Below are 26625 nucleotides of genomic sequence, written 5' to 3'. Positions count from 1 at the left end.
AAATCTCTCTGCCTTTTCCCAGAGGTATTTGCTGGTTCCATAACAAGAAAGCTGATAGGCTGTGGCACATCCTTCCTTTCAAAAACCGGTCACAACAAACTGTCCAGTCTCCCTCACACTCTGCCCTCGTAGAGAGTAGAGTCCATTTCTCCTTTGAAGTTGGTGGGGTGGGTCTACGGGACGACCTTGGCAAAGAGAATGTGGCCGATGTCATGCCGGGGCATGACTGCTGGCGCTGGGTTCCAAAGAGGGAACCGTTTCTGCCTGGCTCGCTCCTGAAACGCAGCCCCCTTGCTGTGAGGTAGCTGCAAGGCCGTGTGTAAGAGATGTTCTGGCGGACATCCCAGCTACGGTCCCAGTGGAGACAGCATCAACTGCCAGAGCTGTGAGTAAGCAGGCCTGGGGAGGGGCTCCGCCTGGCTGTCAAGTCACCCTCACCCTCATCTTCCACTGACGCCCCAGACGTTGGCGCAGAGACAGCACTCCGGTCCAGTCTCTTGACCTCTATAAGTGGTAGTTTTACCATTCGATTTATATTCCCTGGGAGGATTTTTATAAACTGACATTTACAAATCAGGGGCTGGGGGAGGGGATGTTATAAGTTGTCTCTCTCTCCCAGTTAAGTTTGGTCAGCCCCGGAGGGCGGGGGGAAGAGGGGCAGGGGGGGAGGCGCTCAGTTTCCTTCTTTGTGCTCCTTCCAGACCAAGAGGGTGGGGTGGAAAGGGAGGAAAAGGTACCTCCCTCTGGGTTGGGTGGGGGAGCTCAGGCTGGAAGCCCAGAAGCCAAGGCCTGAAGACTGAAGGCAGGGGACAAAGTGACCTGAGGGCCATGGAGGGCTCCTACCCACTGGAGATGGGCCCTTCACTGAAGGTCAGTGGACGGGGGTGGGGTGGGGGTGCTCCAGCCTGGAGCCTTCCATCCTGCGTTGTCTCCCGCCCAGAGACCCTTCAGGAATTGCTCCCTACTCTGGCAAGGAATGGAGTCCTGGTGGCGCAGTGGTCAGTTGCTCGACTGCTAACTGCAACGTCCAAATTCAAAAAGTTCACTGTCGTCAAGCCAATGCCAACTCAGAGCCCCTACAGGGCAGAGTAGAAAAGCCTGTGTGGGTTTCCAGGGTTGTAGATCTTTATAGGAGCAAAGAGCCTCCTCTTTATGCCCTGGGATGGCTGGTGGGTTCGAACTGCTGACTTTTCAGTTATCAGACTAATACATGACCAGCTGCTTCCACTTGTCATTCTTCAAGAGAGAGATGAAAAAAAAGAGAGAGAGATGGCTGCTGTGTCCTTAAAGATTACAGCTTTGGGAACTCTATGGGGCCAGTCCTACTGTCCTCAGGGTTGCTGTGAATAAGAATGTCACCACGCTTTGCTCAGTGGGTACCCAAGGACAGGTGTCCAGAAGTTTTCTCCAACTCTACCACGCCACAGCTACATGCCTTTCATGGTCTTCCCAAATCCCCTGACCTTCCACCCAGTTGCAGTGCCCACTCAGGCATCCCTCCTCTGTCCCAGAGCAGCCAAGGGGGAGCTCTGGGACCCTACATGCCCACCCAAGAAGCACAAGCTTAGCAGCGGGTCTGGGGTTCAACTCAAAGCTCTGTCACTAAGTCTTCCTCTGTAAAGCGGAGCTCCTGGGAGCACAGAGGAGCTAAGAGCGGCAGTGTTTGGTGCTTGTTAAGTGCTGTCCTCTCTGCTCTCAGAAGCTTCCTAGGGGCCGTGAGATGGGAGGTCTCTCCTGGTCTCTTGTAAGTACAGCTGGAGAAGCCTGTCATCCCCAACACAACCCAGCCCCTGGAGCTCTGCCTTGGGTCTGCTTCCCCTTTGGCTGGACGGTATGAGACAAGCACGTCAAAACACTTCAACTTTATTTACAACCACCCCCACTGCTGCCTCAGCCCAGCTCCTCAGCTTCGCTCTGGGGGAGGAGCTGAAGGAGCAACAACAGTTGGGCCAACCCCAGGGTTAGGGGATCTGCACAGGGTGGGCTTCTCACTTCTTCAGGGCCTGTGCCCTCGCCCGTTGGATCTTGTCAGCCGTAGCCCCATCGGTGGCTCCCGTGCAGTGGGACAATACAAGGCTCAGTTCAGCCTCGTTCCGGTGCTCAATGGCCGCATCAGCAGCCTGAGCCACATCCCTGTGGTTTGAGCAGGAAGGCAGAGTGTCAAGGTTGCCCACAACCCTGCCACTCACTCTCCAGCCCACACAGCCCCTACATACCCCACGAGAAGTAAAGCCTTCACTTTCTGCTCAGGCCCCACGCGGGAAGCATACTTCTTGGCCTCATATTTGTTGTGCTGTTTCATACAGATATCCACGAAGGGCTGAGGAGGACAGGGGGGACGGGGGTGGGGGGGGGAAAGCACAGCCTCCTGCAAGTGTCTCCCTTATAAGCAAAAGTCCAAGATGCTTGCTGCCCGCGTCTGTTTCACACGCTCTTTCCCATGTGTGCTTCCTCACCGCTGCTTTCCCTCCCTCCTTCCCCCCTCTCACATACGGACACCCACACTCCCCCACCCCCACCCCCAGACAGCGGGAGTGAGCCTAGCATTCTCTGGGCAGAAACAACTGACATCAGAGAGAGTCTAGAGCCCGAAAACCATCCTTTCCAAGTCTCTGCTCTACCGTCGTCCACGGCTGCCCCCGACACCAGGCGGTTCCTGTCACCTGCCTCTTGGGGCCCTATTTTTTCTGACCTCACTACCCACCACACCCCTGAATCCCTGCTCCAGAAACCAAACCCTACAACAGCCTCCCCTGCCTCATACCCACACTTCTCCCTCAAGCAGGCCCTGCCCCCTGGCCTGGTCTCCCCTGTGGCCACCGCCTCCCCACCCCATAGGGAGAGTAGCTCATGGTCCGTCACCCTGCTGTCTGGGGCCCTCCTCCAGTGCAGCTGGCCCACTGGCTAGTGTCTGCCCATGAACGTGAATGCACCGGGGGCTCCATGACTGCAGGCCATCCTGCCCACTCCCTGCTTGGTTCCCTCCCACGGGAGGTGGGCGGAGGGAGGGTCCCTGCCTCACCAGGTATCCAATGGGTGATTTCTTGCTCTTGGAAAACTTCTCTAGCTCCTCCCAGTCCTCCAGAGCGGCCAGGGCTGTCAGCTTTAACCACCAGAGCCTGTGGGGATGCCAGGCTTTGAGGCGTGGAAGGAGGAGCAGGCAGCCCTGGCATCGGCACGAAGCTGGTGCCCTCACCTACCTCTTGTCAGGGATACGGAAATCACGGGCCAGCTGCTCTGCCCGCTTGTTGTGGCTCCCGAGGATGAGGGTGGTGACCGTGTCGTGAAGAGACAGGTCCAGGAACTGGCCCCCCAGCTCGTCTTCTAAGCGCCGCTGCAGCCGCAGGAGCCGCATCTGGTCCTCTGTGGCCTGGGGACCAGGACGAGGCAGGCGTGGGAATAAGTGCGTGCTAAGGAGGAAGGACGGCTAGAGGTTTCTAGAACAGGGAGGGCCCAACCTTGGCTGCAAACTCATTCTTGGCCTTGTAGAAGGCGTCGGCTGCTGTCTGTAGAGCTGCCACTCGCCCCTCAATACGCTGCAAGGGAAGAGACCAGGGAGGGGGGGTTGGGGGGCTGAACCACAGTCTACAGGGCCTGGTCCTGCCCAGCTACAGCATGATTCTTAATTCCTGGGCCCACGGCAGAGGCAGCCTTACCCACTGGGTGCACCGCTGGGGGCCCTGGTGGGATGGCTAGCTCCTCAGAACCGAGCCCCACCCTGGCCTCATAACCTCTCCAGGTCTCCTCAGCAGTGAATATCAGAGGGAGATGCACCTGAGACAGAGGCCTAGGCTCCTAAGGAAGGAACCAGGCCCACTGCCCCAGCCTTCAGCCCCTCCCATGCCACCACAGACCCCAGACCTCCTCCGTGGAGTAGCTGGCCCGGACGTGGAAGCTGCCCAGCTCCTGGTGGTTGTCATCCTGATTGTAAAGGTCCTTCAGCGTCTCCAGCTCCTGGTGCTTACAGAACTGGGGCCACAAGCAGGCACTGGGTCAGGGAGGCTGGCTCAAGGGCTCAGGAGGTCCAGGCCTGCCCCACCCACCACACCCACCTGTCTGTACAAACTCAGGGCCATGGGTTGGTTGCGGAGGGTCATGAAGAAATCGCCTCGGTTCAGTTCATTCTTCAGGTGCAGCAACACCATGAACACTAAGGGACAGCAGGGTGGGTGGGCATTCCAGCAGGTCCCTCGCTCTGCCCAGGGGCCTGGCCTTGGCCTTGCCCTCATCCAAACCCTGCTCACCCAGGTCCGTATCCCCGCTCTCGATGGCCTTGCTCAGAGCTAGTTTGCTTCTTTTCATCTTTAGGAGAAGGGGCACCTGCTCCCCTGAGCGTGGTTCGTACTCTAGCAGCTGTGGGGTGGGGAGGAGAGGAAGGCACACAGAGGAGCTGCCACAGTGGGGCTTCTAACCTACCACCCACCAGAGGATCTCAGGAGGGCTCGGCACCCACACCTTAATAGCCAGCTCCATGCGGCCACAGCCATAAGCCCTTGCGGCAATGTCTGAGTAGGAGACACCAGGTGTGTCCCCAAGTTTCTGGTTAATGGCCCGAGCAACATCCTCATCAGACACATCCTTCTGTTGCACCTGCAGAAGAAGAGGGGGTGAGTCAGGCAGACACACTGGTAGCTCACCTTCGCCCACCGTCATCCCCAAAGGCCTTGGATCTGGCCCACATCTTCAGCAATGCACTTCCTATTGCCTGTTCCTCACTGAAAACCAAGCCCACTGCCATCAAGTCTACACAGACTCACAGAGACCCTGCAGGACAGAAAAGAACTGCTTCTTGGGGTTTGCAAGACTAAACCTTTACGAGAGTAGACAGCCTCATCTTTCTCCCATGGAATAGCTGGTGGATTTGAACTACCAACCTTGTAGTTAACAGCCCAGCCCAACACCTAACCCACAGGGTCACCAGGATTTCTTACCAGGGGCCTGGGAACCCTCACCTTATAGCAGGCCCAGTGGGCCAGGATTCTGCTGACGCCCTGTACCTCAGGAAGACGCAGGTACTCGCATATCTGGATTGCTAGGGGATACAGCCTCCGCAACACGAGCCTGGCAGGAGAGGGGACAAGAGTAGGAGGAATGAAGGAAGGCCAAGCCCCACAGAAATGGGTCAGGGCGGTGACCACCAGACAGGACAAGAGTAGGAGGAATGAGGGAGCCCCACAGAAATAGGTCAGGGCGGTGACCACCAGGCACTCCTCCCCAAGAGCCACAATGCCCACCCCCTTCCAGCCCTCCTCATAGCCCCTGGGGTCTGCTGTACCTGTCCAGCAGCACCTGGATGGTCAGCTGCTTATACCTGTATTTTACTTGGTTAAGGATCCGGCCTGGGGAGAAGCCCTGGTTGCTGTGGACCTGTGGGTGCCCTCCAGCCCTTAGCCCTTCCCCAACCTCCCCCAGCTGTAGACACATGAGGATACTGGCTATAGGTGAGGGGGATGCCAATGTGGTAGTCCCGAACAGCATTGAGCACGCGCAGGTCCTGACACATGCGCACGAAGCTGTCAGGTGGAAAACGGTCGAGGAAACACTTTCCAAAGGAGGCCGCCTATGAAGGGTCAGAGGGCAATAGAGACACTTCCCTCCCACCAGCGCCCCCCTCCAACCCCCCCCTTCACTCCCCAAGTAACCCTAAGCAGGCTCTTCTGCATGTCTGGCCGGTGCTCGTGTCCCGCAGCCTCGATGCACTGCTGCACGGCCTGGGTCAGCTGCCCCAGCTCTTGGATCTCCCGCAAGTACTCGTCTGCTTTCTGGCTCTCTTTCTAGGGAGCAAAGGGTGCCAGGGGTTGGGGCATGATGACAGAGGGCACGCCCACATCTGACCCTGTGGTTGAATGGACTGAGTGGAAAGACTACCCAGGCGGGAGCCCCTACCTCTCAGCTGACTCCATCCCCCCGAGGGCCTGTACCTCATATTCCTTCTGGCCCTCCAACAGCAGCGCCCCGGGGGCCATCGAGGCAATCTTGAAGATCTCCTCGCTGGCCACTGAGGGTAGAAGTCGGGTGGGGGGGTGGTGGTGAGGGAGGTGGCGTCAGCTTTATCTCAGCAGCCTACTCCTGCTCCAGGGCCCTTGCCCAGGGCAGTTGTGGTACAGAGGACTCCCCCCTCCCCCTGACCTCGGGGGGCCCTTTTGAGGGCCTCACCTGGGACCTCGTGCAGGAACTCGTGGGTACTACGTGAGAAGATGCGGACACCGTCGAGCTCAGGCACCAGGTAGGAGTCCTCATCCAGCACAAACCTGAGCCTGGTCAAGGCTTACCGGGCTTCCCAGGAAGTGGTAGGGTAAGCACCACCCCCTTGGCCTTCCCACCCCACACGGGAAGCCCATTCAAGGATACTGGATGCTCTCGGGTGCATCGCCCACCACCATCAGTCGCTTCTCCCAGGCCACCACGACAGCCCTCTCCTTGCTGCGAGGACGGCTACACCTGTGGGGCACCCCCCGCCCCCACCTCATCAGGGACACCACATGGGATGCCCCCCATCCCCCACCCCATATCACTGCTCACATTCCCTTGGCCAGGACGAGGGCTGACTGACCCACCAGCTCCCCAGGGCATCTAGGGCTGACAGGAGCAAAGGTGTCCCTTATGTGTGGTTTGGCAGGAAGGATAGGCTCCAAGCCCCTGGGGCATGGTCAGGGCGTAGGATGACTCCAGGGGAGCAGGGAACAAGGCTGTGTCCAAGCCCCCAGCAAAACAGCCCCCTTCCTCACCAGACCATCTGCTTTGGGGGGGCCCGGATATTGCAGTTGAATTCACACAGCTTTTCCTAGAAAGACATGGGGAAATGTCACAGCCCTGTCACCTTTCAGTTTGGCTGAAAACCCCTTCTCTCTGCCGCCAAGAGGTCCTCTCTGGCGGTGGCACCCCTGGGCCATCCCCAGAGCGCACCTTGAGGGATGCCGTCCCCATCCAGATGTGGCCCGTGTCTGTGAAGAGCGCCAAGTGCCGGTAGGTGAAGGAGACTGCCATGTGCAGAAAGCTGCTGACTCCTGGGGCGAGGCCTGGGGGCGTCTGGGGCAGGGCCAGGAGTACATCAGATACCCTGACTTCTCAGAGCTCCCCCACGCCCCACACGGCCCCCTGTGGCCTCCTTCCCTCCCTGCCTCAGCACTCTCACCACAGCAGAGCAGGCAGCCTGGTCCAGGAGGTAAAGGTCAGGCCCCACGGCCAGAAGGATGTGTGCCGCCCGCTCCTGGCACAGCGCAGTCCAGCACGAGGGGGCACTCTGCAGGCCTGCGGCCAGGACAGAGCAAGCTCAGGATGGTCAGGGCCATCTGCAGGGGATGGACTGCTGCCCTGGGGAGGGTTCAGGCTCACCTGGCACCTCCGGCATCCGGCGGAGCTTCAGGTCGCCCACATTGGCACTGAGGGTGAACCGGTGGGCCCCTGTGAGGATGGCCACTCCAGAACCAAACTCCGTGTGGAAGATCCGGGCATCCAGAACCCGGTTCTGGAGTACCTCCTGGGGAGGAGCGTGGGTTGAGGGAGCCACAGGGTTGCACTCCCCACCCCCACCCCATCCTTTCCTCAGCACCCAGCTCCTTACATTGCCCATGCTGAAGTGTCTCCGGAAGTCACCGTGGAGCCCAAAAACCAGCACTGCCCCGTCCTCCTGCACACACAGCAGCTCCTCCTCAGCTGACCAGCCCAACGACACCACAGGCCCGCTCTTCCACTGCAGGGGGGGAGGACAGTGGGCTCTTAGGGGTCCACGGGAGTCGTTGTCCAGCGCCAGGCCCAGCCCCAGTGGAGGGTGCTCACCAGCAGACTGGCCAAGGACACGCCGGCTGCCGAGTAGATCTCGAGCACTGGCCGCACGCTGGCAGCCTTCTCCTTCCGCCATGGATGCCTCAGCAGCGCTGCGGGGCGAGGGGAGGCTGTCTGACTCAGTCCCCCAGGGCCCCACCATGGGAAGCAGGCCCCCTTTCGGTGAGGGGGAGGGGAGAGAATTAAAGGATCCCAGCATAGGGCGGGTTGGGTGTGGCGCATACCTGATGGTTAGGTCCCAAGGAAGCAAAACCCTGGGGTTCATCCCATGGTCCCAGAGCATGGGGCTGTGGCGGCAGAGGACCAACATACCAATTGGGCCTCCGTAGGGCGCAGCAGCCACCAGGCAGTCCCGGAGGTCCTCCTTCAGGTCCCAGTCCATGCTGTACAGCTCATATTTCCTGCCCACACAGAGGCAAGCAGACATCAGCCTCTCCGACAGAGTGAGACCCAGGAGTCCTGAAAGCCTCCATCGGAGCTCTGGAGGGCAGGTGGGAGGCCCCTCCCAGGCACAGGCAGGAGGTGGGACAGGGAGGGGGTGATGAGGAGACACAGGCAGGCCAACCACCTGTTCACATGCAGCTGGAGGGGGAAGGGACGTGGGCGAAGGGGACGTGGGCCCTGTGGCTGAGAGCCATGATGACAGAGCTCCCAGGGCAGGCAGGGCGCGGGACAGGACACGCACTACGGCAGGACGGAGGGGTGGGGGGGTGGGGGGGTGGCTAGCTCAGGCCTACATTAGTGGGACGCAGGAACTCAGAGAGGGATCCTGAGAACGGGAGGCAAACGTGGCTCAGAGATCAAATTCTTCAAAAGCCCAGACTTGCTGGCCAGGTTTGAGGCTGCAGGACAGATGCGCCAAGACAACTGCCCTGACGGACTCTTCCCGCGTAGCAAAAGCACGGGGGCTCAGAAATTGGAGAGAGCCAGCCGGGAGTACTGTGCTCCTTTACCAAGCCACCGATGTGAGGCCGAGCGGCCAGCCATTGCCCCACAGCAAACACAGGGGCAGGGAGAGGAGGGCGCTGGCAGTGGACGACCAGGAATGGGATTCAGGAGAACGCGGACACGCTGTGCAAAACATACAGGACTTCACTGAGTCCTCTTGTGGAGGATTTTAAAAGGGCACATCCTGGCCCACCAAGCCTTCGGAACCATATCCCTGCTCAGAGCAGCCAAAGCACACTGAGGACCATATGGCCGGACCCACTACGAGACACGACATCCCTCACTGAACCATGGTGCTGTGGGGGACAACACTGGAGACACAGTGCAGGAATTGTGCCCAATCTGACCCCACCACACCAAGGCAAAACACTAAGGGCATGCAACAGAACAGCAAGGGGAGCAGAGCAAGGAAGTGTCCTGGGGGAATAAACCAAAAATAGACTTTGAGGGTCAAAGTGTGGCACCCCATCAAATTCTACCAGAAAACACCCCTAAAGGTCAACCAACAGACCTTGCACTATTTACAGGCTTTTCTCTTTTTTGTGTGTCATTTTTTTTGTTGTTATTGTTGTTGTTTGTTTTGCCCTGTCTTGTTTTTGTGCATATTATTATCTCTGCAGGTCTATCTAGATAAGATAGGTAGGATAAACAATCTGGAGGAGAAAACAACGGGACAGACGGTTCAGAGGACATAGGAGAGGGGGATGTGGGGGGAAGGAAGTGGGTGTTAACAAACCCAGGGACAAGGGAACAAGTGATCCAAAATCAGTGGTGAGGAGGATGGATGTGATAGGCCTGGTAGAGCTTGATCAAGGGCAATGTAATCGAGAGGAATTACTGAAACCCAAATGAAGGTTGAGCATGATAGTGGGAAAAGAGGAAAGTAAAAGGAAATAAAGGAAAGAACTAGGAGGCAAAGGGCATTTATAAAGTTCTAAATACAAGCATGTACATATGTAAATACATTTATATATGATGATGGGGAAATAGATTTATGTGCATATATTTATAAGTTTAGTATTAAGGTAGCAGATGGACATTAGGCCTCCACTCAAGTACTCCTTCAATGCAAGAACACTTTGTTCTATTAAACTGGTATTCTATGATGCTCACCTTCCTGACACGATCGCTGAAGACAAAGCAGGTGCATAAGCAAATGTGATGAAGAAAGCTGATGGTGTCCAGCTGTCAAAAGATATAGCTTCTGGGGTCTTTAAGGCTTGAAGGTAAATAAACAGCCATCTAGCTCAGAAGCAACAAAGCCCATGTGGAAGAAGCACACCAGTCTGTGTGACCACAAGGTGCCAATGGGATCAGGCATCAAAGAACAAAAAAAGTCATATCAGTGTGAATGAGGGGGAATTCAGATTGGGGACCCAAATCCCATATGTAGGCAAATGGACATCCCCTTACAGAAGGGTCTCAGGGAGGAGACAAGTCAGTCAGGGTGCAGTGTAGCAACAATGAAACATATAACTTTCCTCTAGTTCTTTAATGCTTCCTCCCTCCCACTACCATGATCTCAATTCTACCTTACAAATCCAGATAGACCAGAGGATGTACACTGGTACAGATAGGAACTGGAAACACAAGGAATCCAGGACAGAGTTCTGAACTCCTTAGAATCAGTGGTGAGAGTGGAGGGAAGGTGGGGTAGAAAGGGGAACCAATTTACCAGGACCTGCGCATAACCCCCTCCCTGGGGGACACACAACAGAAAAGTGGGTGAAGGGAAGACATTGGACAGTGTAAGACATACCAAAATAATAATAATTTATAAATTATCAAGGGTTCCTGGGGGGGCCGGCGCAGGGAGGAAAGGAAAAAATTAGGTGCTGATACCAAGGTCTCAAGTAGAAAGCAAATGTTTTGAGAATGATGATGGCAACAAATGTATAAATGTGCTTGACACAATGGATGGATGGATGGATTGTGGTACGAGTTGCAATAAAAATTTTTAATGTGCTGAAAATTTGGCTTATACACGAGTATATTAGGTAACTTTTGAATGGACCTTAATCACCATAATAAAATAAGAAATCCTAGCTCTTGCATCCCTGCTTCCGAGATGACAAAGAAAAGGTGTAACAACGGCCGTGCCAAGAAGGGCCGCGGCCATGTGCAGCCCGGCCGCTGCGTGCCCAAAGCCAAGGCCATGAAGAAGTTCTTCATAAGAAGCATAGTGGAGGCCGCGGCCGTCAGAGACATCTCCGAAGCGAGTGTCTTCGACGCATATGTGCTTCCCAAGCTGCACGTGAAGCTGCATTACTGTGTGAGTTGTGCCTCCACAGCAAGGTGGTCCGGAACCGGTCCCACGAACCCGGAAGGACCGAACCCCGCCACCTCGATTTAGACCTGCAGGTGCTGCCCCACGACCTGCTCCAAAGCCTATGTAAAGATTAGAAGCTGAAGAAAAACCTGAAAGGAAATAAAGTGGAAATTGTTCTTGGCAAAAAAAAGAAATCCTAGACCTATGTACTACATTTGTAAAAGCAAATTAGTGTTTACTTAGAATACAGAACACATGGCAAAATACTTCAAAATGATCTTTAAAAAAAGTTTTATTGGTAGCTCTTATGGCTATTATAGTAATCCATAATCCAACTAGGTCAAGCATAACTACAATTGCTGCCACCATCATTTTCAGAACATTTTCTTTCTTCTTGAACCTTTGAGATCAGCTCCCCTTCATCCTCTCCTTCTCCCCCTTACCAGCCAGGAACCCTTCTTATTATAATTATTAATATTATACATACACTTTCTTGGTCATTATCTTACACCATCCAATGTATCCGTGCACCTACAATTCTGTTGTTCACTCCCCTCGAGTGGGGTTATGGAGTCATCACTGCTGTCGGTTCCGCCTTGCCCCTTCCCCACCCCAAAATGACCTTTAAATGTGCAGTTATTCCAGCCAAAGGAGCCACACAAACAGATATTACAGTTCTGTGTGTGTGGGTCTAGGAGAAGGTGCATAAAGATGATCTGACAGGGAAAATATGCACGAACGTTTTGAAAACACAAGGCTTACTCTGTCTGCTAGCACACACTATATAAAGCTACCGTTAAAACGATGGTGTTGGCGTGGGAAGGGGAGAGAGCCCTGGGAAGCTAACATCTAACGAAAGTGACACTTGGAACCAGCACAAACGGATGCCTGAAATGAGACAATGGGTCATATGGGAAGAACCCCAATCAAATCTACTCCATTACTTAATCTCTACAATAGAATATTTTCCTTCCAGATGGGGTTCAAGATGTGAGCATTAGAAAATAAGCAAGGCTGTATCACAGGCTTGCAATGGTTGAGTTGACAACGAACGTGTACGTATCATTGAATGTATGACTGATAATCTGCTGTTATCCTTCACCTAATTCACAATAAAAAGTTTTAAAAAAGAAAAAAGCCCCGTTAGAAAAAAATCTCAGGTAGTTTTACAGTTTATTTGTACAATTTATACAAAATGTATAAACAATTTCTAAGTCTGATATAGAACCTAGGAGTCACAAAGCAAAAGGCCAACAAAACACTAAACACAAATTTAAAACACTGCTATTACTTCTATATCAAAAAGAGTAGAATGAAGAAAAATAAGTCTTAATGTGCTTGTTTTAAGAAAAGAAACTCCGGGAAGACTTCAATCAACTGATAAATGTAGGAGGGCAGGGGATTAGACGAGGAAGGGAAAGGAGATGAATGAGGCTTGACTTTTAAGGGGCTATCTTGTTAAGATAATTAAATTACACTTCAAAGCTTTTGGATTTTTTTAACCACGAAGAGCAAAGGGGAAATTGTTTGTGACATTTGAAAAGGGGATATTTTTCTTTTAACAAAATTCTAACGTCTAAAATTCCAAATAAAACGAAAAGCAGGTCAGCACTCTCAGTCCCAGGCACGTACCTTCGAGAAGTGAACGTCGGAATGAGAAGAGCAGCTTGTCCACCAAGGCCCACAGCAGCACTTGCCACAGCAGCTCGGCGGTGGCAAGCACCAAAATGCCCACCAGCAGATGACAGGAGAAGTAAAATGCGGTGTATTCATACAACGAAATCGTGTGTAGCCACCGAGAGAAAGGAAGCTCAGATGTATGCGACCACATGGGGGAGTCTTGACCATTTTATGCTAAGTCAGTCCCGTAGGATAAATGCTGCATGATCTCTCTTAGAAGCAACTACAGAGAAAACAAAGATTATGGACGGTTGCCAGGAGTCGAGGGAGTTTAAGAGGAATTGAGGTTAAGCTAATGATGGTGGAATGCCTTGGAAAACTCAAAAAGATTCACCCCATCGATTCGATACTGACTCATAACCATATGGGCCAGTGTAGAACCGCCCCTGTGAGTTTCCAAAAGGGTGACAATAATGACGGCCCCCATGGAAAATCGATGTCAGGAATTGTAAATCTGGAGGTTGTATTGGCCGATGTTTGGGTGTGCACATTTTCACCCCAATTTAACAGAGCAAGAAAAAGAAAGCCCTAAACTAACAGCAGAATGGTCAGAGGTTCTAGTGTAATCCGTGAGGAAGCTTCACTAGGCTTGTGAGAAAATGAAAGTAAAAGATAATGGAATTTTTCCACAAGCTTCTTGAAGCCCCTATTTTATATGAAAATAATTTTAAATTGAGTTTTTTCAGATAGGCTAATATTAGTACCATGATAAGAACATGAAAAGACCTTCCAGAGTTCTAAAATCCAGGAATTCTGAAGGGAATAACTGATAGATCACATAAAAATTCAAAACTGGCAGTTAAATTTAACAAAAGAAAAGCAACTGAGAGAAAAGATGCGCCCCCCCCTGACAAGTGAGTACACAGAGAACGCAGAAAGAGCTCCTCTGCCAATCAGCAGAGACAGCCCAGCTGAAAATGTCACAGGCCAGATCACCAGAGACTTCCTTAAAGACCAGGTCAGTGTGAATTAAAAGAACATTTTCATGTTTTGGCAGTTTGCATGGCAAAACAAAATGCTGAAGGCTAAATAAAGCATCAGTATTGTGGAAAACAAATACGTTCATAGCAAGTGGTAGAAATATAAAAATATAAATTGGTTTGGCCCTTAAGGATAGCAATGATGTTCTACCAATCTCACTTTTAAATGTGCACACTTTCTGACCTGGCAATTTAATTCCACTATTCTAACTTACAAAATGACTTGCACAAATGGACAGAGGGATGCCCTGCAGCACTGTTTAAAACAAATCCAAACAAACAATGCTTTTGGTCAATTATAACTCAGCGACCCTCTACAACAAGGTAGAACTGCCCCACAAGGTTTCCAAAGCTATAAATCTTTCAGGAAGCAATCTGCCTCCTCTTGCTACCATGAGGCTGCTGGCGGGTTCAAACTGCTGACCTCTTGATTAGCTGTCTAGTACTTAACCAGCGTGCTAACCTAGAACAACTCCCTTAAATACCAAATGGTTTCCCTTTCTGGAATACTCAAACTCAAAACTCACTGCCATCGAGTCGATGTCTACTCACAGCAACCCTCCAGGACAGGGTAGAACAGCCCCTGAGGGCTTCCGAGACTGTGACTTTACAGGAGTAGAAAGCCTCCTCTCTCTCTCTGGCGGAGTAGCTGGTGGTTTCGAACTGCTGACCTTACCTTTAGCAGCCCAGTGTGTCACTATTACATCACCCACTGAGGCAGTGACTGTGCATACTGATGCAGGAGAATGTCTAAGACGGATTGTAATGTTTAAAAAGCTGCAGAACAATAGGAACCATAGGCACCAGTTTATGTAATAAAGAAGCGGGCATGCTTTCAAGAAGTGTATTTCCAATCATCACATCCCAAATCAAACTCCTATCAACTCAGAGTGACTCTATCAGATTTCCAAAATTGTACATCCTTACAGAAGCAGACAGCCTCACTTTCTTCCCTCAGGGAGGCTGGTGGGTTCAAACCACTGACCTTAGGTTAACAGTCCAACTCAGGGCTCCTAATAATCACTCATGACTATGTCTAAATACACAGAAAAGGCCCAGAAGCTTTGATACTGGAGCCAGAAACAGTAGTTACTTCTGGGGAAGGTGATGATGGGGTTGGGGGAAGGAGGGCAGATTTAAAAGTATTATACTATATTTGCTATTATCTGAATGTACAACCCACGTGATTTTTTTTTCTTTTAACGTTTTATTACTGAAACCATTAGAGCAGCAGTTCTCAACCTGTGGGTCTCGACCCTTTGGGGGTCGAACGACCCTTTACCAGGGGTTGCCCAATTCATAACTGTAGCAAAAGGGCAGTGATGAAGTAGCAATGAAAATAATTTTATGATGGGGGGGTCACCACGACACGAGGAACTGTATTATTCAAAGGTTGAGCATTTCTCCAGTACATGGAGCACATTAGTAAATTTGCTCAGTAGAGGGCGCAGGAGGGACGCTGCAGGAAACAGGGACTCCCTGCTGCTAGTCGTGGTCGCACACCGTGAGGACATCTGGCGGTTCTCCGGCCCAGCCACACACCCAGCCCACCTGGTCCCTCGGTTCTTGAAGCCCTCCTGACAGACACCGCGATCCTGCCTCTTCCCTGCACTGGCGCCACTTCCTCCGCATGTCAAGAGGCTGCCCGCTGCCTCAGAGTAGCTCCACTGCCTCACTCTGTGCCCGAGCCACAGGTTGTGACTTGCCTCAGATCCTATGAGTTCCAGGCCTCCTGCCCACATCAGCACCCCTACTTCCTCTGCACTCCACATGACCTTGGCACTGCTGCAGCTCATCTGCGTCCTCCATCTGCACCGCCCAGAAGCTGTGGACTCGTTCTGAGCCCCGCAGCCCAGGGAACCTCCCTGCTGTCCAGTGCGCTGCTGCAACTACACCTGGGTGCTGGAGGCAGTACAGGGAGACAGCCTGGGGCCGACATGTGGGGAGTCATGCTCTTGCTTTAAGCGTTGGGTTGAGCTCCTTGCCAAGGGCACTGGGGTGCTAGCAGCCCATTACAGAGTTCACAGTAAATCACACCTGCAGTTTATTGTGAAGTATCAATGGACACACACGTCTTTGAAGGGGCTGCTACGCTTCGCTGTCATGGCAGGAAGGATGGGCTAAGGCCTGTGGAGTCAGGCAGATTCTTCTTTGTTTCATTGTGCTAAGAATATACACGACAATCCGTTACGAAACATTTGCCCTTTCAGATTGAGCGACATCAATGACTTCCATCATGTTGTACCAAAAAAAAAAACCATGATCACTGTTTACCTTAACAAAACCTCAGTGTTCCCCAAACCTCCCTCCTCCTGCTAGCCCTCCCTGCTAACCAAGAATAACTTTGGTCTTACACATGGGCTGATTTTAGATATTTCATAAGGGGAATCATAAAGACATTTGTCCTATTGTGACTGTCTTGATTCACGCAAGACAATGTTTGCGAGGCTCATCGACACAGGCCTGTCTCTCCTTTGCTGAATAATACATCCCCCATTGCAGGGAGTCCCCATTTCAGGGATCCCCCATTGCAGGGCTCCAAGGGGGTTTTGCAAAGTTCATGGACTGCTGGAACGAAAAGACCAAGGAATTTGCCCAGGAACTTTATCCTTTCCTTTGCTGATCCACATTTAGCTTGCTTCCACCGTTTGGCTACTGTGGGGAGTGCAGCAATGAACACTGATGCCCGACTATTGGTTTGCGCTCCCACTTGCCGTTCTTTTGGGTATGCATCTAGAAGTAAAATTCCTGGGTCATATGGTAATTCTAGGTTTCACTTGTCAAGGGGCAGCACGCTGTCTCCCACTGTGGCTGTAACATTTTACAATTCGACCAGCGGGACAAGTTCTTTGGAGTGCCCTGGAGCACTTACGCTGAGAAAATGACAGGCTTGGGTCTACTAACGCTCAGCTCAGCTCACAGTATCAGAGCCATGGAGTTCCCACAGCAGCTCTAAGAGTCTCTTACTGCTGGCAGCTGCACAGCTGATATTGCTGAAAAGCGAACGACGACAGTTGGGTTTACAGCCAACTTCCGTTCGAGTCAGGGCATTTCCCAGAAATGGTCCTGAAGCTTGCAGGGGGGATATCTGGTTGGGCCTGGAGGAAATGAACAATCTTGGACTCTTAAGAAATTCTTAGTCCCTCCACCCGCTTATCAGTGGAAGTGGCTTGCCCTCCTGTCTTGGAGGAGACTAGCGTTCCTCTGTTTGGAAACTGTGGTCACATCACTGGGGACCAGTGTTTTGGAAGAGGTGTCTCCTACCCAAGGCTGATGTGGTCAATGACTCCTGAATGCCTTCAGTCAATAGCACAGACATGGCCCCAGGATGGCACCGTTTCTCAGGGGATCACCCTCTAAGTAAGTTGGCTATATTGGACCTCTTCCATCACGGACAGAGCAAAGATTTCGCCTTACTGGAACAGATACATATTCCAGACATGGGTTTGTATTTTCTGCCTTATAATCATCATCCAAGGACTTAGAAACGTACCACCATGGCATTCTGTGCAGCACTGGAACGAACCCAAGTCTTGACTCACAGCAAAGGAAGTGTAGCAACAAGTTTAAGGCCATGGGATCAAGTGACCTGACTAACTGCATGTAGTATATGCCCATCACCCACATGCAGCTTTCCTAAATGAAAAATAGACGCTTTTACTAGAGAGTCCATGAGGAAATCCTACTCTGGGGAGTAGTGACTGGGGTCTGAAAAGCGTGTGAGCAGCCATTTCTAAGGTGTAACTCTTGGTCTCTTCCTGACCAGAGGAAGGAGGGTGATGAAAACCGAAGGCATATGGAAGTAATCAGTCCAATGGACTAATGAGAGCCACAGGGATGTCAATCTTCACGACCCTGAGACACAGAACTAGATGGTCCCTGGCTACGAACCACTGCTCTCAGATGAACGCCATTAGAAAACGCAGACTCAAACTCGCAATCAAAAAAGACACACACCCCCACTCCCCCGACTGGAGACTGCGGCCCTTGGTCACTCTTAGGTCTGGAACTGAACTCACCCCTGTAGCTCAATTTTCAACCAAACAATTAATTACGCTGAGTGAGATTGCAGTGAATGAGACCAAAGAGAACATTTATGCATCACTGAATGTAAAACTGATGATCCGCTCTGTGAACCTCCACCCAATTCACAATAAACAGTTACAAAACAAAATCAGACTCAGTTACGGTCTCAAATTGGGAGCTAACACCCGAAGAGGATGAAGCTAATGTTCCGAACCAGAGGCCATGGTGCTGTCTCTGCCATAATCAGAATAGAACACCTGGACTCAGAAGCAAGGGATGGAAGTGGGCGTGGCTTCTCACTCTCCTCTGCGTTTCTGAGGCTGTAACTCTTCAGCCTCATCTTTCACCCATGGAGTTGTGATGGTTAAAACCGCAGGATAACATACAACCCACTACTCTATCGGGGCTCCTTTCCTCCCACTATTATTCCTAATAACCCGTGCTTCTGGGGCCCTTGGTAACTCTGAGCTGTACTGACTATGGAGTCTTGGTTCCACTGCATGGTGTCACCTCACCATTTTGAGCTCCTTATGCCACTGAACCAACAGGATTTAAACCATGGGAATTGATCTACTAGTCAATGTGCCTATCGCATATTATCAGAGAAATACGAGTTGCTGCCAAACAATGGATATCAAAAGGGGATCCTCTGGGACACCTCTCAGCACTTTCATGCTCAACAGTAAAGGCTAATGAAGAAATCAGCAGAATCGATGGATGAAGGGAAGGGATACTCTACCAGGTAAGGAACACAGAGCAGTAGAGGCGCTGAGGGCGGCGGGAATATGGGCTGGGCAGGTGAAGAAGGAGGCTAGAGTTAGCAACTGCAACCCATGACTAGATGTTTTGCATATTGTCTCCAAGTATGCTATACGTATGTATTTATACAGATTAACCATTACGGGGCCTCTCCTTACTAGTTTTATTTTATTCAGAAAGTTTTGGAGGCAAATGTAGCAACTTAGCCATTAGCTAACAGAATATTACCTATTCTGAATTGCTTTACAGACTATTCAGTGAGGTTGTGACTAAAAGTGAGGTGTAATTAATACAACTCTTTGATGGATATAATACTGTCCAGAGTTTACGTCTTCTCATTTTTGGAAAGCACAGCAGTATCTTGTTAAGCAAAAACAGAATCACTGTGTTGATGTAAGGGAGTTCAGCAGTGTGTATAAGGGTGCGTGTGGAAGCTGAGTAGCCAAAGGGTGGGCTGTGTCAGTTGCCAGTTTATTGCCAGAAAACAATTGCCCTTCTATCCTCTGAGCTCTATTAGTTTTACAGGTGCTTCAGAGGTAGACTTCCTGTCTTCTGTGCAGGAGATCCAGGTGTGATTCCTGGCCAGGGCACCTCATCTGCAACCACCACCCATCCGTCAGTGTTGCTAGGCTGCTGAATGGGTTTCAGTGGAGCTTCCAGACACAGACAGACTAGGAAGAAAGGCCTAGTGATCTACTTCCGAAAACAAGTCGATGGAAACTCTATGGATCCCAACGGTCTCGTCCACAGCTGATCATGGAGATGACACCAGACCGGGCAGTGTTTCATTACTTTTGGCATGGGGTCACCATGAGTTAGGGACCAGCGGGACAGTCCCTAACTTAATGTTCTCCAAGTAAGCACCACGCTGCAGTTCCTCTGCAGAAGGTGCTCCAGTGACACTGCAGGAGGAAGTGCTCTCCTACTGTCTCACACAGTCTGTCAGTCAGCAGTAGAAGGCCATCAATCCCAACAGTGCATCCAGGAAACACCTTTCCATGGTGACCTCATAGCCCTGACCTGGTGGCCATTTCCCCAGGGTCCCCTCCATTAGGACATTAGTGCTCTGGGCCTCCTAGGAATTAGCACCTTGGCTCACCTGCTTATTTACCTGCCTTTCCTTTATGCTCCCATCCGGCCAGCCTCCACCCCTCATCTGGTTTAGCCCCCACAGTCCTCCCAACAAGGCTCTGTTCTGACATGAACACAGCAGGCTCCCTGGCTCTGGCTCACACTGGAGCCCCAAACTCTCTGCAAGCTCACACACCTGACTCCCTGCTAGAGCTCACCGGCGTCCCACCTGTGCCGAAGTCAGCTGCTTCTTGCCCCACCTCTGACTCAGATAAAGAAGGAAACTTCTCTTCCCTACACCTTTTCCAATACTGTCTGAACCTCAGCTATGGGAACGGGACCTCCCTTCCGATCTGCCCTTCCTTGAATACTCTCTCTCAGCTGTAGGGGACCCATAAGAGTTTTCTTGGCTGTTAAAATTATTCTTTTATCACTACTGAGTACTTCTATGTATTGAACTCTTGCTTAAATCACTATTATTATTATTAATTATTATTATTATGCCTCCTAATTAGACTCAAGCTGACATACCCAGAGGATGCCTGATGGTGTAGTGCAGTGGTTCTCAACCCTTTGAGGGTCGAACGACCCTTTCACAGGGGTTGCCTGATTCATAACAGCAGCAAAATTACAGTTATAAAGTAGCAATGAAAATAATTTCATGGTTGGGGGTCACCACAACATGAAGAACTGTATTAAAAGTCATGGCATTAGGAAGGTTTAGAACCACAGGCATAATAGCTAAGCCTTACATTGCTCACTGCAAGTCCAGCAGTTCAAAACTACCAGCCACTTCCAGGAAGAGAGATGAGGCTGTCTACTCCTGTAAAGAATTACAGTCTCGGATACCCACAGGGGCAGTTCTACCCTGTCTTGCATTGTTGCCATGAATCAGAATTGACTCGATGGCCATGAGTTTGTTTTTTCAGTTTTAATAGACCTGATAGAGTAATCCACAGATTACTTGCTTATCAAAACCAGACTCACTGCCATCAAGTCAGTGTTAACTCATAGCTAATCCCCTGTGGATTTCTGAGACTGTAACTGTTTATGGGAGTAGAAAGCCTAGTCTTTCTTTTCCTTTTGTTCAGGTTTTTTTTTCTTTCAGTTTTATTGGCAAATAACCCACATCATACATTCCAATTATTAAGTCATGTCAAGAAGAACTGAACAACCACAATCTATTCCAGAACATTTTTCTGGCCCCCCATGGCTCAATCATCTTTAAAATAAGCTGTGTAATCCAATTCAGTTCTAGTGCTCCATTCCCCTCCCACCTTTACTGTTTCTTCCCAGAATCCTCTCATCCTCCACATCTCCCCCCATCCACCTTACATCCAAATCAAAACCTTCCATCAGGTATTATCTCTGTGCACCCACTCCTAAGCCATTAAGAACAGAAAGGAAATGAAGTGGTAAGGATAAAGCAGTAGTAATAAAAAGATTTTTTAAAAACACCATGAGGAGGAAAGAAAAGCCCCCCCATCAATATTTAAAAAGCTAAGAACAAGCCAGAGATCCTTACGCCTAGAACCAATTTAGGCTGGGTGTAGAGGGAAGTCACCTGTCCAAGTATCAAGTTTTTGTCCAGCCTAATCAGAAAGCCCAGTCGTCCTCCTAGGGAGCTGAGGTGCTGGTGGTTTCGAACTGCTAACCATGCGGACAACAGCCCAATTCATAAACACTACACCACCAGGGCCTCCTTGCTTGTCAAAAGAGGGGGGTAATAGGACTTTACAATGGAAGGATGTGGTCACCACGCACTGATGCCACTAGTCAATCTCAGTGACACTCCTAGTGGGGCAGGATGTGAGGAGGCCCCAACAGCGCAATATCACCTACATGGCTCTCTCTGCCGAAGGGGCTTAGTCTGAGTCCAAGCAAACCTTTAAATATTATTCCCATGGAAAAAAGAGAGGCCACGATAGAGCAGGGCAAAAATGGAGCAGAGAGAAAGCCACCACAGGAAGCAAGGGCAAGAGGTCCAGAAAAGTGGTTTGGTTTCTTCAACAAGTCAACATCATAAAAACAAAAGGCAGATGGTCCTCATTTAAAAACCATTAAAAAAATTCTCATATACAAGAGATTTAATAAGAGAGATGAATAAACAAGTGGGCTCTTATGTGGATCTTGATTTACACAAGCCAGCTATGAAAACACACTTTGAAGAGAAGTGGAGCAACTTGAGTATGAACTGTTTGTTTGGTAACACCACATGCTAAGGTTAAAGACTTCCAAACAGTGTGCGTGTGTATGTGTGTGTGTTGAACAGGACGTAAGATGAACAAAATATGACATGATGTAGGTGATTGTGGAAACTGAGTTATGAGTACATGGATGTGTACTATTTGACTTTCGCTACACTTGTGTGTAGTTTTTTCTTAGTTAAAAAAATATTTTCTCTAAGGTTTGAGGGGCCAGCCCCAATCCCAACTATGTGGACAGCTGCCCCTCCCCCCAGAAGAATTTACTTCAGAGGACAGCATTGAAGCTACAACTCAGGGAGAGGGACATGTCTAATGAGAGCACACAGGAGAAAATGATGGAGAGGAAGAGAGAGTGGAGCACATTCTGGCCCACCAAGCCTTGACAACTATATTCTCGCTCCGAACAGTCAGTGCACAGGGAGGACCATATGGCCGGCCCCAATACGAGACACAACATCCCTCACTGACCCATAGTCCTACAGGACAACAAAGGAGACCGTGTGTGTGGGAATTGCACCTAATCTGACCCCACTACACCAAGCAAAACACTAAGGGCATGCAACAGAACAGCAAGGGGAGCAGAGCAAGGAAGTCCCAAGGGAGTACCAAAAATAGACTCTGGGGGCCAGGGCATGGCAGCCCATCAAACTCCACCAGAAAACACTCTAAAGGTCAACAGACCTTGAACTATTTACAGGCTTTTCTTTTTTTGGTCATTGGTTTTGTTGTTGTTTTTTGTTGCTTTGTCTTGCCCTGTATTGTTTTTTATGCATATTATTATCCCTACAGGTCCATCTAGATAAGATAGATGGGATAAACAATCTGGAGGAGAAAACAATGGGGCAGATGGATTCGGTGGGGGTGGGGGAACAGAAAGGGGGAGGTGGGAGAAAGGAAGTAGGTGTTAACAAACCCAGGGACAAGGGAACAACAAGTGAACCAAAATTGGTGGCCAGGAGGGTGTAGGAGGCCTGGTAGGGATTGATCAAGGGGAATGTAACCAAGAGGAATTACTAAAACCCAAATTAAAGCTGAACATGCTAGTGGGGCAAGAGGAAAGTAAAAGGAAATAGATGAAAGAACTAGGAGGCAAAGGGCATTTATAAAGGTCTAAATACAGGCATGTACATATGTAAATAAAATTATATGTGATGATGGGGAACTATATCTATGTGCATATATTTACAGTTTTAGTATTAAGGTAGCAGATGGACATTAGGCCTCCACTCAAGTACTCCCCCAATGCAAGAACACTTTGTTCTATTCAACTGGCATTCCATGATACTCACCTTCCCAACATGATCGCTGAAGACAAATGGGTGCATAAGCAAATGTGGCAAAGAAAACTGATGGTACCCAACTATCAAAAGATATAGTGTCTGGAAACAAATGTACAAAACTGCTTGACACAATGGATGTATGTATGGATTGTGATAAGAGTCGTACGAGCTCCCAATAAAATGATTTTTTTTAAAAAGATATAGTGGCTGGGGTTTTAAAGGCTTAAAGATAAACAAATGGCCATCTAGCTGAGAAGCAACAAAGCTCAGATGGAAGAAGCACACCAGCCTGTGTGATCACGAGGTGTTGATGGAATCAGGTATCAGGCATCCAAGAACAAAAAATATATATATCAATGTGAATGAGGGGGAGTGCAGATTGGGGACCCAAAGCCCATATGTAAGCAAATGGACATCCCCTTACAGAAGGGTCTCGGGGAGGAGACGAGCCAGTCAGGGTGCAGTATAGCAACGATGAAACATATAACTTTCCTCTAGTTCTTTAATGCTTCCTCCCTTCCACTATCATGATCCCAATTCTACCTTACAAATCCAGCTAGACCAGAGCATGTACACTGGAACCAGATAGGAACCAGAAACACAGGGAATACAGAACAGATGAAACTCTAATGGTGAGAGTGGCAATACCGGGAGGGTGGAGGGAAGGTGGGGTAGAAAGGAGGAACAGATCACAAGGATCTACATATAAGCCACTCCCTAGGGGGTGGACAACAGAAAAGTGGGTGAAGGGAGATATCGGATAGTGTAAGATATGACAAAATAATAATAATTTATAAATTATCAAGGGTTCACGAGAGGGGGGTAGGGAGGGGAAAATGAGAAGCTGATACCAAGGGCTCAAGTAGAAAGCAAATGTTTTGAGAATGATGATGGCAACAAATGTACAAATGTGCTTGACACAATGGATGGATGGATTGTGATAAGAGTTGAACAAGCCCCCAATAAAATGATATAAAAAATGAACTTTTCTCCAAAACTTCACAAATACAGCAACACAGTAATAATTATACTTAGATGATAGATATGGGGTGTTGAGTCTACTGGGCTATTCTGTATTGTGCTGCACATTTGGAATTGTTCATAATCAAAGAAGGCATTTCTAGGAGAGAAGGGAGGCTGTTTCCTGTCTGCTATTCAGGGAGCCGAGCAAGTAGTGGGCGATGTCACGGAGAGTGGGTGTGGTCAGTGGGATGAGAAAATAGCAGCCATTCTTCTAAATACAGGGGCCCTGGTAGAAGAGTGGGTTATGCTTTGGGCTGCTAACCTCAAGGTCAGCAGTTCAAATCTACCAGTCATTCCACGTGAAAAATATGAGGCTTTCTACTCGTGTAAGATTTACAGCCTTGAAAATCCCAAAAGGCAGTTTTACTGTCCTATAGGGTCACTATGAGTTGAAATTGACTCCAAGGTAGGGTCAGCAGTTCAAACCCATCAGCCACTCCATATAAAAAAAGTTGAAGCTGTTGGTGCCCATAAAGATTTAGTCTTGGAAACTCTAAGGACCAGTTCTACTTTGTCCTGTAGATGGCCATGAGCCCGAATTGACTTGGTGGACAGCGGGTTTTTTGGGGTAGCATAGTGGGTTATGCCCTGGGCTGCTAACCTCAAGGTCAGCAGTTTGAATCTACCAGTCACTCTGAAGGAGAAAGATGAGGTGTGTCCCATAACTATTTAGCTTATAGAGTCTCGGGAAGCCACAAGGGCAGTTCTAGTCTATTCTACAGGGTCTCAATGAGTCGAAATGGACATAATGGCAGTGAGTTTCGGGGTCTTTTTTTGGGGGGTGTAGGTGGCTGTGGGGTTTTTTTTTTGTTTTGTTTAAGTGGCATTCATAACATATTACGTCCTGTGAGGCCTCCTGGAAAGTTTTAGGAAGGATGAGCAAGACGCCGACTAGCAGTGACAGTCCCCACAGAAGGAACGTGGAGCTGAGACACACGAAACATCATGTGTTGGGGCCATAGAATTCTACACAGCTGGAACACAGGTATTCTGCGGGCAGCAGAGGGGAAGATGAGCTTGCAAAGAACAACATGTTCCACAAGGAGTTTGTACTTGATCCTGGAAAGAAAGGAAGCCATTGAACATTCTAATCTGGGTCCACTGGTCAAATGATTGACACTTCGGAATGAATCGTGGTTTAGGGCTCCCTACAACTCTCATGGAAGGGCTGCCCCTAGCCAAGGGTCTTCACTTGTACCCCTAAGACGACTCGATTCTTCCTTCCAACCTTGGTGCTACCCTGCCCAGGGGGCGCAACCACCTCCCACCCTCACCCCCACCCCTGCCCAATCTCAAGGTGATCCAACTTCAACAGCACTTAACCCGCAGGCGCCGGAGCACCTGCTGTCACCGTGAGCATCCTTCCGGCGGCTGGCAGACCAGGGCTTTGGGACTGCGCCCTGTAGGAGCACCACCGTGCCTGCCTCAGTTTCCTTCTCTGGGGGAGAGGCAAGCCCGGCTTCCAGCCCACAGGCGTCTTTGCGCTCGGCAGTCGCCGGGATCCCGGCAGCCGTGGGCCGGCCCCAAGCGCCTGGAGCGACCAGGGCGCGTGCCGCCGGCTGCGCCCGGAGCCCCGAGCCGGGGGGCGAGCGGGCTGAGCCGGGGCGCGGACGCGCGGGGCGGCTCACCGGTAGAAGGCAGAGTCCCCAAGCGGGTTCCAGTTGGCCGTGTAGCAGTCCATGGCTGCTGCGGGAGCTAGCGCGGCCGTCGGCGACAGGCAGCCGCCGGCGGAGCCCGAGCACCGAGCCGGCGCTTCCGCTTCCGCCCGGCCTACTCACGTGACGACGTCGCCGCCGCCGCCATCATTAGTACGGGCAGGAGCTCCGGGTCGCCGCCGCGCGCCCGTCCGCACGCCGAGCCGCTAGCCCGCCCCGAGGGCCTGGCCCTGACTGCCCCCGCTGCGGCCGCCATCCCTGTCATCTCGGGAGGGGCGGGGACGCGCGGGGCGCGGGCGACCGGAAGTAGGGCCTGTGAGCCCGCGGGTGCGCAGTCCGGGCAGCCGCGACGGACGCACGGAGGGCGCTGGGCGACGGGCGACGCCCCGACGGCTGAGGGACGCACGGGCCCAGCGGGCCCAGGGATTTCGCGGGACGGAACGGTCTCCCGGGGCCAGGAACGTGGTGCTTAGCCGGGAACCTGTCGCGGGCGAGGTCCAAGGCGGGCAGCCCGGCCCTGGTCCCCGATGGTGACAGGCGCGGAGCCTCAGGACTTGGCACCTTCAGGCCCGCGCAGGCGCCAGCTGGCGGCGGGCACGTGGCCGGGCTCAGGGCGGTGCCTTGCGGAAAGCGCCCCAGGCACCAGGAGGCACGCGCCGGGCGACACCTCCCCCACTCCCATGCCAGCGAGGCCACCACCTCCTTCCTGTCCTGTAGCTCTGGGACTCCCCTACCCCGAGCCCCAACCCTCACGCTCGTCCTCGTGGCAGCGGCGTGGTCTTATGTCTGGGGCGTGAGGAGCCTCGCTGTCCACTGCCAAGCACTGTAGTCCACCTACAGGCCTCGGAAGTCCAACAGCTGCTCCACAACAAGTTCATGGTCATCTTGGGGACTCCAGTGAGCGATCCTTTAATACCATCCTTTTTAGCCTTGCATCTGCGG

The 26625-nt window shown here is 51.1% G+C and overlaps 1 protein-coding gene across 1 annotated transcript; it reads right to left on the bottom strand.

Moving 5' to 3' along the window:
• Positions 1–1847: 1847 nt before the first annotated feature.
• On the bottom strand, positions 1848–25813 carry VPS16 (VPS16 core subunit of CORVET and HOPS complexes). The gene is made up of 24 exons (XM_075563905.1): positions 25657–25813; positions 8098–8186; positions 7780–7877; positions 7565–7693; positions 7336–7480; positions 7136–7251; positions 6907–7029; positions 6729–6784; positions 6352–6441; positions 6157–6251; positions 5922–5998; positions 5643–5774; positions 5433–5560; positions 5276–5311; positions 4953–5061; positions 4456–4590; positions 4245–4353; positions 4053–4150; positions 3862–3969; positions 3459–3536; positions 3201–3370; positions 3023–3119; positions 2217–2320; positions 1848–2133 (listed from the first exon to the last, which is right to left on the bottom strand). The coding sequence occupies exons 1-24, from the start codon at positions 25707–25709 to the stop codon at positions 1989–1991; spliced, it is 2520 nt and encodes an 839-aa protein (XP_075420020.1). The 5' UTR covers positions 25710–25813; the 3' UTR covers positions 1848–1988.
• Positions 25814–26625: the final 812 nt, after the last annotated feature.

This window comes from Tenrec ecaudatus, chromosome 12, assembly GCF_050624435.1.
Source record: "Tenrec ecaudatus isolate mTenEca1 chromosome 12, mTenEca1.hap1, whole genome shotgun sequence".
In the NCBI taxonomy this organism is placed as follows: Eukaryota; Metazoa; Chordata; class Mammalia; order Afrosoricida; family Tenrecidae; genus Tenrec; species Tenrec ecaudatus.
Note: the sequence above shows the minus strand (reverse complement) of the source record. Positions and strands in the feature narration are given on the sequence as shown.

What these genes read in the sequence shown, in the direction of transcription:
- VPS16 (XM_075563905.1), bottom strand. Translation starts at nt 25,709, where the DNA reads ATGGACTGCTACACGGCCAACTGGAACCCGCTTGGGGACTCTGCCTTC. An exon ending in AGGCTGCCTGCTCTGCTGTG is followed by an intron (nt 7,030 to 7,135) that starts GTGAGAGTGCTG and finishes GCCCTGCCCCAG; the next exon opens with ACGCCCCCAGGCCTCGCCCC. An exon ending in CCAGCTACTCCACGGAGGAG is followed by an intron (nt 3,537 to 3,861) that starts GTCTGGGGTCTG and finishes CTTCCCTTGCAG; the next exon opens with CGTATTGAGGGGCGAGTGGC.